The sequence below is a fragment of the Manacus vitellinus genome, unplaced genomic scaffold (assembly GCF_001715985.3).
Source record: "Manacus vitellinus isolate BGI_N305 unplaced genomic scaffold, ASM171598v3 scaffold_68_pilon, whole genome shotgun sequence".
Classification (NCBI taxonomy): domain Eukaryota; kingdom Metazoa; phylum Chordata; class Aves; order Passeriformes; family Pipridae; genus Manacus; species Manacus vitellinus.
Window position 1 is genome coordinate 355,947 of NW_021940744.1, and position 11,512 is coordinate 367,458.

Consider the following 11,512-nt stretch of genomic DNA (forward strand, 5'->3'; position numbering starts at 1 on the left):
ATTAAAACCTGGGCTCTTACTGGAGGCCAGGAACAGGGCAGGTGTAGCACCTGCTGAGCCAGCCTGCTCCTGGAATTTGATGTTCAGGAGGCAACACTGTGGAATTTATAGAGCAGCTGCATCCCACACTGGAAATGGTGTTGCTCAGTCCTGCTCCCAACACTGCCATGTGGATCTGGACTGGAGATGGGGGAGCTGCTGCTAATCCTCAGCTTTCCAGCTGTACAAGTGAAAGGACATAGAATCACAGAATATCCTGAGCTGGAAGGGACCCACAAGGATCATCAAGTCCAACTCCTGACCCTACGCAGGGCACCCCAACAATCCCACCATGTGCCTGAGGGTGTTGTCCAAACTCCAAACACTGCTTGAGCTCTGGCAGGTTTGGGGCTGTGCCCACTTCCCAGGGGAGCCTGTTCCAGGTGAGTGTGGTTAAGATGTTATTTGAAACTGCGACGTGTGAAGTGGGGCGGCTTCTCCCAACTTGTGCCTATGTGGAAATGGGGGCCAGGTGACAGGGTGGGGAGACATTTTGCCAAGCTACAAGATACTCAAATGAGAATTAAAGATGCCTTGGATCACCACATTTTTATTTGAACTCCTGAAAGTTTTGGGTTTTTTCTCATGGGATAAGCAGTTAATTTGCTGTGGGCAGGAACTGGAGGCATCTGGCACTTGTGTGGGCTAGATGGTCAAACTTTCCCTTGTCAGATTGAACTTTAAAACCTCTTTCAAACTAAACACTGCTTTTTTTCCTGCTCTTTGCTTAACCTCCAGCAGCTGGTCATCAGCCTTTGGCCTCAGCATCCTACTCCCCTCCCACTGTCCCCTGCTGTTGTCTCAGCTCTGCTTGAGCACAGAAATCCAGTGGGGCTTTGGGCTCAAGCAAGACTGTCCTCTTAACAATTTGCATTTACATCCTAAAAGTAGAAGGCTGGAGGGGCAGGTAAGAGAAACAAATTTCATTAATCTTTCAATGTTAATTAATTCCTTGTAGCAGGTTCTTTTCCCTTCACTGGAGCCTATGAATTTTAGCTGTTGCCAGAGTGGGTTTTTTTGCTCTTTTCTAGAGGATCCTCCCTCCTATCCCAACTCTCACGAAGGCTGACTTCTGTACAGCTCACTAAAGCATCATGCTTGACTTCTATCCCCAACCTGCAGCAATGCTTTTTGGTGTGGAGAGAATTCCTAAGGTCAGGATGTCCTGAGCAGTTGCTGGCTGTAAAAGAGCACTCCTGGTTTGCTTTGCACTCAGAGTTTGGGATGTGGTGTGGCAGGGAAGCTGAAGGAGGTTTGAGCTCCTTCCCATCAGCTGGGCTCTGTACGCAGTGTGTGGGTGCTGTGGGACAGTCACACCCCCACCAGCACCCCCAGTAGGTTCAGCAGGGTGGGTGCTAGGGGTCTGCAAGCCCACTGAGCTGCCCCGTCCTGCAGCCATGAGGAACAGTGGGATGGAAAGGGCCTGTGCTGGCGGGAGCCCAGCTGTGGCACAGCAGCCACGGGATGGGGAGTTTCTCAACACCTCCCCAGAGCCTTCTGATTGAAGCTGAATCAGCAACTTGTTTCTTGGCTTTCTGCACTTTTTTTGTTGCTTCACCCTTCTAAGAGCTTTTTCTAGTTTCTAGTTTCTCCCTTGCCAGTAACCCCTTTCAGGCAGTGCTGTTGTGGGAATACATTGGGATCCTTCCAGGATAAAAGCTGTTGACACATGGACTGTGTGGCAGTGCTGCAAGGGAAAAGGGAGTGTTGAAGAGCTGTGAGGGGAAGAGGAATGGGTTTTGGCCAAGTGCTACAGCAAAGAGCTGGCCTAAGAAATAGCAAAGGCTCTTGCCTGTAAGAGCCAAGACTGGACATGTCAGGGGCCAGGTCAGCCTTAGTGGATGGTGAAGTTGGTTTAAGGGGTTAGCACAAAGTCCTGTATCTCCTCTAGTGACAGCCCAGGACTTTACTGTGGAGTAGAAATAGAGAGTCTTTTCCGTTTAGTCAGGACAGGGTGAAGATGAGGTGTTCTCCTCACTCCTGTGCTTTGGTTTTAAGTGTGAGATCGGATTAGCAGCACTTTGCGCCATGGCAGGCACCATGAGCTGCCTTGGCCGGGCAGAAGCAGGGATTTGTCCTTGTACAGGCATGTCAGGATCTGCCATTCCCTAGAGGAGAGCAGAGTGACAGGGCAGGGACCATGGTGAGCTTGTCCTTTCTGTTGGGGCCATCCTTCCTGCTGCAGCTGGCAGCACTAAGTGTGGGATTTTTTTGCCCTTTGTGGTGTCCCATCTGTCCTTAACCTTTTGGAAGGTAATCTGTTTGTCATTCCCAGCAAGGACTGTGGCAGTGGCCTGAGTCAGCCTCTTGTTTTGCATGTTTTCTCACAGTCCTTGTTGCTATGCTATCAGCGGATGGAGAGGGGCCCTTGGGGCTCCACACAGTCTTGGTGCCAGATGAGGTAATTTCTGCTTTTGCAGAGGAACTGGAGCAGAGATGAAGTCATTGTCCAATAGCCTGGGGAGGGGGTTGTGGAAGAACCCAGAGCTCTCCTTCATCCCACGCCAGCCCTTTTGATGCTGCTGTTTTCCTCCCACAGGTGCTGGCCCACCAGCACTGCAAGATCACAGACACAGAGGTCACCAGTGCTAAATGCAGCTGATTTTTAATTTAGTTTCTCAGAAGGCGATGCTTGGTAGCCATGCAGTGAGTGTGCGGGGGCAGGCAGAGACCTACCTGAGTCAGATACATGTTTAAAAAGTCTCCTGTGGTAGGCAAGTTCTGGGCAGGCTGCCAGCCCTTCCCAATAGTTGTTTCTCAAGCTGCTGTGGCTGTGGTGCAGGAGCTTCCTGCCACAGGGATGTGAACGAACCCAGGTCATGCAAAGGGCATCTCGGAACCCCAGTGCACAGGACGTGCTGTGTCGGCCCTGGCATGGCTGAGGCCTCGCTGCCAGAGCTGAAGGGTGTTGGGATTTAGGAGGAAATCCTTCCCTGTGAGGGTGGGGAGGCCCTGGCACAGGTTGCCCAGAGAAGCTGTGGCTGCCCCATCCCTGCAAGTGTCCAAGGCCAGGTTGGATGGGGCTTGGAGCAACCTGGGCTAGTGGGAGGTGTCCCTGCCCATGGCAGGGGGTGGGATGAGGTGGTCTTCGAGGTCCCTTCCAACCAAAACCATTCCATGATTCTGTGTGCTTTAGCAAAGGTGGAAAAGAAATTATCTCTGCCTTGCTGGGAGATTTTCAGAGACCTGCTTTTGCTGGAACGTGGTGGTTAACATCATCCTGCCCTCCTCCGGTACCAGGGACAACCAGTTTGCATTGAAGTGGTATGAACTTTGGACAGGTATAGCTGGGATGCACCAGCTACACCATACATGCTTACAAAATGCATTTTTGGGATATTAAAGATGCTCAGTGCATGGAGGGACCAACTCCCCTGGAGACCTCTTCCTTATCACCTCTCTTCTCTGACTTAGCATCTCCTGCATCAGGAACTGAAATAGCGTGAGGTGACCCTGGGGAAACACCACACAGGCAGGGCCCTTGCACTGTAGCCACCTCGCTGGGTGATGGGGAGGACTCAAAAGTTCAAGTCATATTTTTGTACAAACTTGAACCCGCTGCTTAAAGAGGACACTGGGAAAACCCCCTTTTCAGTGTATTGCTTCTAAAAGTAGTGTGTGCTTGGAGGCATATTTGTTCTGCTGGTGTCTGTCTGTCCTCCTGGTTTATCCTGCAGCTCCAGGACAAAGGGAGGATTGGGAGAGGAGCATGGGCTTCTGTTCTCCTGGCTGAAACAGGCCCACGGGTTTAGGGCCAGGCCGTGTGTCTGAGCACTCTCGTTGTGGTTCCAGGAGGATGCGTCTGATGGTGCTGTGTCTCCTGGGTGTGTGGGGGGTGGCTGTCCCTGAGCCCTATGCCGTGGAGGACATCTGCACTGCCAAGCCCCGCGACATCCCTGTCAACCCCGTCTGCATCTACCGCAACCCCGAGAGGAAGCCCCCGGAGGGCGAGGGGCAGGAGCCAACCAAGGACAAGCTGCCAGAGTCCACCAACCCCCGGGTCTGGGAGCTGTCCAAGGCCAACTCCCGCTTTGCCGTTGTCTTCTACAAGTACCTGGCTGACTCCAAGGACAATGGGGAGAACATCTTCATGTCACCCCTCAGCATCTCCACAGCCTTCGCCATGACCAAGCTGGGAGCCTGTGGCAGCACCCTCCAGCAGCTCATGGAGGTCGGTGGGATTCCTCAACCTTTCCCTGTAGCAGGTCTGAAAGGCAGGAAAGGCGATCATGGCTCATGGATGCTCTCAGGGCCAGGACAGCTCCCTGCCTTGAAAATCGAATCATAGAATCACAGAATGGTTTGGGTGGGAAGGGACCATGAAGCTCAGCTCATTCCAACCCCTGCCACAGACAGGGACACCTTCCACTAGACCAGGTTGCTCCAAGTCCCATCCAACCTGGCCTTGGACACTTCCAGGGTTGGCATATAGCATTCCATATAGTGGAGACTTTACAAGATACCTCTCTGTAGTGTTAGTATGTGAATGTGCGTCCTGACTGTCCTCCTGGTGCAGCTCATCTCAATCCCAGTCTCTGAGCAGTCTTTCCTCTACACCAAACAGACTTTTCCCCTCCTCGTTGTACTCCTGGTGGGACAGAGATGCCAAAACCAGCTATTTGGTCCCATCCAACCTGATCTTGAGACCTGTAAACAAGACCCTGAGAAGGGGCAGCCTGTATTTAGATACTAGCTCCTTCCCATGACTCCTTATTTAGATCCAGCATTCAGGGTGGATTTACTGGGTTTGAGAGATTAGGTTTCGTATGGAGGAAAGGAAGCTTCTTTGGGAGATGAGGGAATGAAATGGGAACAGTTTGTTTCTTGCAGATTGGGCAAGCACATAGCTAAGCATTTCTTTATGCTGAAAGCAGGAAAAGCTGTGATAATCAAGTCCCATTGGGAGAGGCTCTTTTTCATGTTCCCCGTCTCTCCCTTGGGACAAAAATCAGAGACACGGGAGACCCTGCAGTCCACCTGACTTCCAGGGCAGGGGAGCCTGTACACAAGGAGCCTCATAGGAAGAGCAATGTGCTGTGGGATTTTCTGTGCTTAAAGGCCTGAGGTTGGATAGCAGTAGACAAATCATAACTGTCCTTCTAGCTGGAAGCAGATAAAAAAATTCCCTGTGCTGCAAAAATCTACCCTCAAAACAATTGCTACATGTTCCCATTCCCTGTAAAAATAGATAAGATGTACCAGAAGTACTCAACAGGCCATGATAATTCCTCCTGGGAAGGAGCAGCTTTTGCCAGTGTCACGGGAGGGTTCAGCACAATCCTTCTGAGTCTTCCCATGACCTGGTATGACCTGAGAGCTGCTTCCAGGCCCCACTGGTGCAGTACTCATCCCTGGGGTGTGGTAGCACTGGAGGAACCGGGAACCAGTCACAGGCAGAGTATTGGGAGCAAGGAAACCAGAGTTAGACACAGGAGCAGCACCTGAGCAGAGTTTAATCCTCCACTTGGACTCCAAAGGAGATCTTGGGCTGATGGGGAGTTCATTTTATGTAGATTTGGATTCCCAATTACAGATGGAGGGCGAAGCTCTGAGGGCCTGCAGATTTCCTGGCTGTTGAGGCAAAGGCTCCTCCACCACTTGCTGTGGGGCCCAGGAGCACAAGAACCTGCTCATGGATTCCTTCTCACTGCTTGGCTCCTCCAGGTCTTTCGATTTGACACCATTTCGGAAAAGACATCAGATCAGATCCACTTCTTCTTTGCCAAGCTGAACTGCCGGCTTTACAAGAAAGCCAACAAATCCTCGGAGCTGGTATCGGCCAACCGCCTCTTTGGGGAGAAATCCTTGGTCTTCAACGAGACTTATCAGAACATCAGTGAAATCGTTTATGGAGCCAAACTCTGGCCTTTGAACTTCAAAGTGGGTTTGATCTACTTGCGACTTTGCTTTTTGTTTGGTTTCTCCCCCCCGCCATCCTTCTGCTTTTGCTGAAGGATGCATCCCTGTCTTTTGCCCAGAGGAAGTGCCCTGCTCTGGCTGTGTGGGATATGAGTGAAGGCAGGAGGGAGCCTTGGATGCAGTTGCTCTTGTTCCAGCTCACCCTTAACCACTGGCATGTCCCCTCTCCTCGTTGCTGAACCCTGCAGTGCTGCTCTGGGAGCAGTGTCCTCCCCCAGCACACACCCTGGGAACCTGTCTCCTGCAGAAGGGGCACAAAGAGGTGTTTAAAACCCTTGGTTTAACCTTTTTTTGGTCTCTTCCTTCAGGAGAAGCCAGAACTTTCCAGGGAGATCATTAATGAGTGGGTGGCTAATAAGACAGAGAGACGCATTACAGAAGTGATCCCAGAAAAAGGTATTGATGATCTCACTGTCTTGGTCCTGGTCAACACCATTTACTTTAAGGTATGGCTGACAAAACTGGGGGAGGAGCCCACGTCCTTGGGGGAGACATGGTGCTCATGTTTGTCCTCCCCCTCTCCCTTTTAGGGGCACTGGAAATCACAGTTCCCAGCTCCGAACACAAAACTGGATGTATTTAATAAAGCCAGTGGCGAGACCTGCAAAGTCCCAACTATGTACCAGGAGTCCAAATTCCACTACGCATTCATCCCCCAGGACAAAGTCCAGGTGCTGGAGCTGCCGTACAAAGGGGATGATATCACAATGGTGCTGGTCCTGCCCAGTGCTGGGACACCGCTGGAGGATGTGGAGCGAGTCCTGACGTCGGAGAAGCTGCAGGGCTGGATAGACTCCATGAAGGAGGTGTCTCTCTTTGTTTATCTCCCTCGGTTCCGTGTCGAGGACAGCTTCAGCGTCAAAGAGAAGCTGAGGAAAATGGGACTGGAAGATCTCTTCAGTCCGGAAAATGCCAGACTCCCAGGTGAGATGTGGAGGTGGGGGGCAGCCATTTCTCCACAGGTACCAGGGCATTAGGTGCAGCAGCACATGAGGAACAAGAACATGAAAGCATTTAGATGTTGCCACAGCCAGTGCTGGACTCTGGTCAAGTCCCACCGTGGATAGGCAGCCCAGCTCTGCACTGAGGATACGGCAGTTTAGCAATCCATTGCATGTGGGGGAGCATATTTTCATTTTAGGGCAGCCATGCCTTCTGCCTGATCCCAGGCCCTGATGAATGGGAGTGTGTTCTCTCTTGAGCTGTGCCTAAACTCAGTTTAACCTTTCTCCACTCTGTTGCAGGTATCATCGCAGAGGGCCGCACAGACCTGTATGTGTCTGAGGCTTTCCACAAAGCCTTCCTCGAGGTGAGCCTTGTTCTGTCCCAGGGTGTCTTCCCCTTGTTTTTTAAAAACATGTAGCATTAAGAGAAAAAAAATAGCTCTGAACCCCTGGTGTTCATTTCCTCAGCAGTCTGGGGTTCTGGAAGGAGAAGGAGGGCAAGCCCTGTCCCTGCTGCACGATGCCTGTGTTTTAATCCCATCTTCTCCCTTGGCTGGCAGGTGAATGAAGAAGGGAGCGAGGCGTCAGCTGCCACAGCTGTCACCGTCTCTGGCCGTTCCTTCCCCATGAACAGAAAAATCTTCAATGCCAACAGGCCCTTCCTGCTTTTCATCCGGGAAGCTGCCCTCAACACCATCATCTTCATGGGCAGGATAGCTGATCCTTGCTCCTAAAGGGGCTGGCAGGGCCTCGCCTCTCCCTCCTCTGCCTCGGGAAGAGGGGCAGTGGGGTATTGCCACAAAGCCCAGGCTGCTCCTGGCGTGATTGGTCTTGCTGTTTGGTGCCAGCTGCAGGGAGGGACTGCATCCAGCTGGGCTGTCCCTGCTCCTCCCTGGGTGAGAAGGCTCACAGAGCCCTGATACGTCCTCCATGCAAAGGGAAGCTGAATTTCTTCCAGCACCAGTAGTTTTGCAGCACCCAAACCCGAGTCCAGCACTGCTGTCCTTCCCATGTCCAACCCTCCTCCCTTTCGGGCCTCAAGCTGTAACTCTGATCCCCTGATTCATTAAACCCTATAGATCTGTATGTAACAGGCTGATCTCTGAATGCACAGTTTGCACCAAGCCACTTCCTAGACTCATTTAAACTTTCCAACAAACAGGCCCTTCCCTGTGTTCCCCAGTTCCGGCAGAATGACCCCACACTGGACAGGTCAGTGGAACAGTAGCAACCACAGGGTTTATGCTGGCTGGGCCAGAAACATCCTTCCACAGCACATGTGGAAGAGCTGCCAAACAGCTGTGCCCTGCTTGCCAGCAGCTGTGGTGTGTCCAACATGCCCCAGAGGTGAGAGCCACCAGTGACAGTCTTGCATAGCCAAGCATTAAGACTTAAACTAGCGAACAGTTCCTGTAGCAGGGGTGTCCATGAACTGTGGCAATGCCCAGCTGAGGTAACCAGTACCTGTAGCTTTGTTAAAAATCCTTTATTTCACCTGCAAGTTTACTCCAGGAGCTGAGGTGTGCTGGCCTGCTGCTGGGCCACACGCGTGGCCTCTGGTGCTCTCAAGGTGGCTCTCCTGCTGTACAGCCTCTGACAAGGTCGTCCTCCAGATGGAGAAGGTGGTGAGCTTCCCTCTCTAGGATTTCTGCATTTCAGGCAGCTGTTTCAAACCAAAAGGGCAGTGACAGCACAGGTGACAGAAGTGGTTTTTGCAGACAGCTGCGAAAACACCAGTGGGTGTCCCTCTCCAGTGGGCCCTTTAGCCTGGCTTTGGTAGGAGCAGTGAAACACCCACCTCTGTAAAGGCTTCTCTAAGCAGCAATGGCCACAGCAGCCAAACCGTGCTGCAGTTAACTCAGAGCTGCCATGACAGGGGTTTGGTGACTGGGTCTCTGGTTTTGGAAGCCATAGGGGTTTGCAGGACTCACTCTCCTGCTCCCAGGAGGAAAGTTCGAGCATCTGTGTTTGTGTTGTGAGTGGCACATGCATTTGGACACAGAGAGCCACCTCCTCCAGCTATAGCAACCTCTGCACCCCCGCAAGGCACCGTCCTTCTGGGCTCGCCTGCCTGCCTGGAGTAACACCTTGGGAAGAAGCTGAGAGTGTCACAGATGTCTGGGGCCCTGGGAGAAAAGGGGGAGCATTTTGGAAATAACTAAGGGCTCAGAAAGCAGCTCTTCCCCTCCCTGCCCTCCTTGGGCAGTCACCACTGTGGCTTTTCTTGCTGGATCCCATCTTTTGCCTGCTCACCTCGTTGAGAGAACACAACCCTGCAACCTCTGCCTTCTTCAGTTGTGCTCCAGGCTGTGGAGGCTGGTGAAGGAGGAGGGCTGAGGCAGTGTTTGGGGATCTCTAGCATGGCACTGAACCACAGTGTTTCCCCTGCCTTTGGCAGCTGGGAAAACATCCAGAGACTGGCCTGCAGCAAGGGCATTGTGCCTGTTCCACCCGGTGAGACCAGAATGGGCTGAGCCTGCTGAGTGGTGAGACAAAGCTCATCCCAGACAGGATAGAAGCCATCTCAAGTGCCAGGAACAGCAGCCTGGCACTGCCCAACCTTTCCCAAACTGGGCAGTGCAGTGCTGCCCACAGCAGGGACCAGGATCTCCCACCATGGCTGAGAAAACCCACACTGGGTCACACCAGTCAGCTCCACGACACAGACAAGGATCTGAGTATTAAACCATTTAATTCTCAAACCACTCACATGCATAATGTTCTTTTACACAGTGTTAAAAGAAAGAAGAAAATGCAATTTATTTTTTTTAATACAAACAGAATTTCAAGTATACATTTATAGAATTTTCCAAGATTCCTACCCAAGTTGCTAAGTTTTCATTCACATTGTTCTTAAAGCTGTCCGACGAGAGCGCTTTTTGCTAAACTGCTTTCAATGCAATTGTACAGTCCCTCTACCTTGGTTTTATTTCCCCCTTCCCCAACTCTGGTTCCCCTCTGCCACCCCTGCCCACCCCTCTCCAGCAGCTCTGGCTGTCCCTGTTTGCCATTGGCCACGGTCTGCCAACACCTGCTGGAAGAGGAAAAGGGAAGTGATGCTGGAGGACCAGCTTGGGAACAGCTTGGAAAATCACTGAAGAACAGTCTGATATCCACAAGTTACACACAGCAGGCTCACTCTTCCACCTACTGCAGACTAGTCTGAACACTGACTTTTTCTTCTCGAAATAAGGATTACAACCAAAAATAAAATAAAATAAAAAAAGAGAATAATTAGTACAGCAGGAAATTTCTTAACTGTGAAAGTAAGTCTTGAGCGTTAGGACACCTGTCCTAAAAGGTTTGATTTATAGGCCAACAGTTGAAGGCGACAGCACAGTTTCTGTTACAAAGGGTTACTCTGCAAACCAGCTCAGAGCAGAATCAATGTGGGAGACACAAACTTGCATTTAAAAAAAAAATAGAATACTGAACTGACGAGGGCTCCATATCCACGTTATGGAAAAACCCCACAGCCCCAGTAACAACTTCCTCTGGCTCTGCTGTGCAGCTGAGCTCAGCTGGGTTGTAACTGGGTGCAACTTCTGACCTGTTAAAAACGGGATTTAAATCTGCTTTAGAGGCAAGGGTGGGTTCTCTGGACAGATGACAAAGCCCCCCCGGGGCCCAGCCCTGTCAGTGCTCGGCCCGGCGGGGCTGCCCCAGGGGGCCGGGTCCATCCCTGCAGGGCTGCCCCAGCCCGCGGGACTCCCGAGGTAGAGCTGCCGTGGCTTTTGGGCTGCCAGGGGCACCCCAGGGTCTGGCAACTTGGCTCCCCCCGGGCTCTGGCTGCCCAGGAGCCACCTGCCCATCCAGCTGTGTCCCAGGCCAGCCACAGCTGTACTCGTCTGACCAGTTAAAGTGCATTGCTGCAGTAAAGGATTTTCTTTTTTTTTAATTTTTTTTTTTTTTTTTAAAGAGGAACCTATTTAAAGTGCTGTTCTAGTTTGGAAAGGGACTCTGGTTAGAAAAAAATGGCACCTTTTCACACAAGAGATCTGCTCTCTGCATGTGTTTGTGTATATATATATATATATAAATTTGCAGAGTCAGATCTGCTGACTAATGAACGACATATAAAAGTGTTTGTATTTTTATCTTATTGCTTTTTTTTTAATGCTGCCTGCTCCCTTGTAAGCAAGAGGGAGATGGATTCTCCTCTCACCTTTCCCACGACTGACTAATTTCCCAGTGCAGGACGCTGAGCCCACGGGACAGTTCACTGCTGTGCAGCACCCGGGGAGGTGACAAAGCCCTCCCCCAGAGCCAACCTGCAAAGGTCACTGCAAGGAACTGGAGGCCGAGAGGGACTCTGGACTCCGAGGGGCTCCCGCTGCTCCTGCCAGATGCCATTTTCATAGAGTCACTTTACAGAGCAGACTTGCATTTCTGAAACACAGAGGTAAGGAAAACAAATCTCTTTGAAGTGAAAGCTTTGCTGCTCGAGTGTGTAGTGTGGTAACCTCAGCACTCCGAGAGAGAGAGGTAGTTATTGTCCTGTGAATCTGCTGCTTCCATTTCTGGAGTGATTGCTTAAAAAAAAAAAGAAAAAAAGGAAAAAATCCTGTGCTCTTTATTAAGTTATCCCAGTTAAATCTTTCTGGTGAAGA

The 11,512-nt window shown here is 51.3% G+C and overlaps 1 protein-coding gene across 1 annotated transcript; it reads left to right on the forward strand.

Annotated features, from left to right (window-relative positions):
- The first annotated feature begins 809 nt into the window (after positions 1 to 809).
- SERPINC1 (serpin family C member 1) lies at positions 810 to 7,993 on the forward strand. The gene is made up of 7 exons (XM_008930836.2): positions 810 to 946; positions 3,832 to 4,210; positions 5,704 to 5,919; positions 6,267 to 6,404; positions 6,489 to 6,882; positions 7,203 to 7,267; positions 7,463 to 7,993. The coding sequence occupies exons 2-7, from the start codon at positions 3,836 to 3,838 to the stop codon at positions 7,634 to 7,636; spliced, it is 1,362 nt and encodes a 453-aa protein (XP_008929084.1). The 5' UTR covers positions 810 to 946; positions 3,832 to 3,835; the 3' UTR covers positions 7,637 to 7,993.
- Positions 7,994 to 11,512: the final 3,519 nt, after the last annotated feature.

What these genes read in the sequence shown, in the direction of transcription:
- SERPINC1 (XM_008930836.2), top strand. Translation starts at nt 3,836, where the DNA reads ATGCGTCTGATGGTGCTGTGTCTCCTGGGTGTGTGGGGGGTGGCTGTC. An exon ending in CCCTCCAGCAGCTCATGGAG is followed by an intron (nt 4,211 to 5,703) that starts GTCGGTGGGATT and finishes TGGCTCCTCCAG; the next exon opens with GTCTTTCGATTTGACACCAT. An exon ending in TCAACACCATTTACTTTAAG is followed by an intron (nt 6,405 to 6,488) that starts GTATGGCTGACA and finishes TCTCCCTTTTAG; the next exon opens with GGGCACTGGAAATCACAGTT.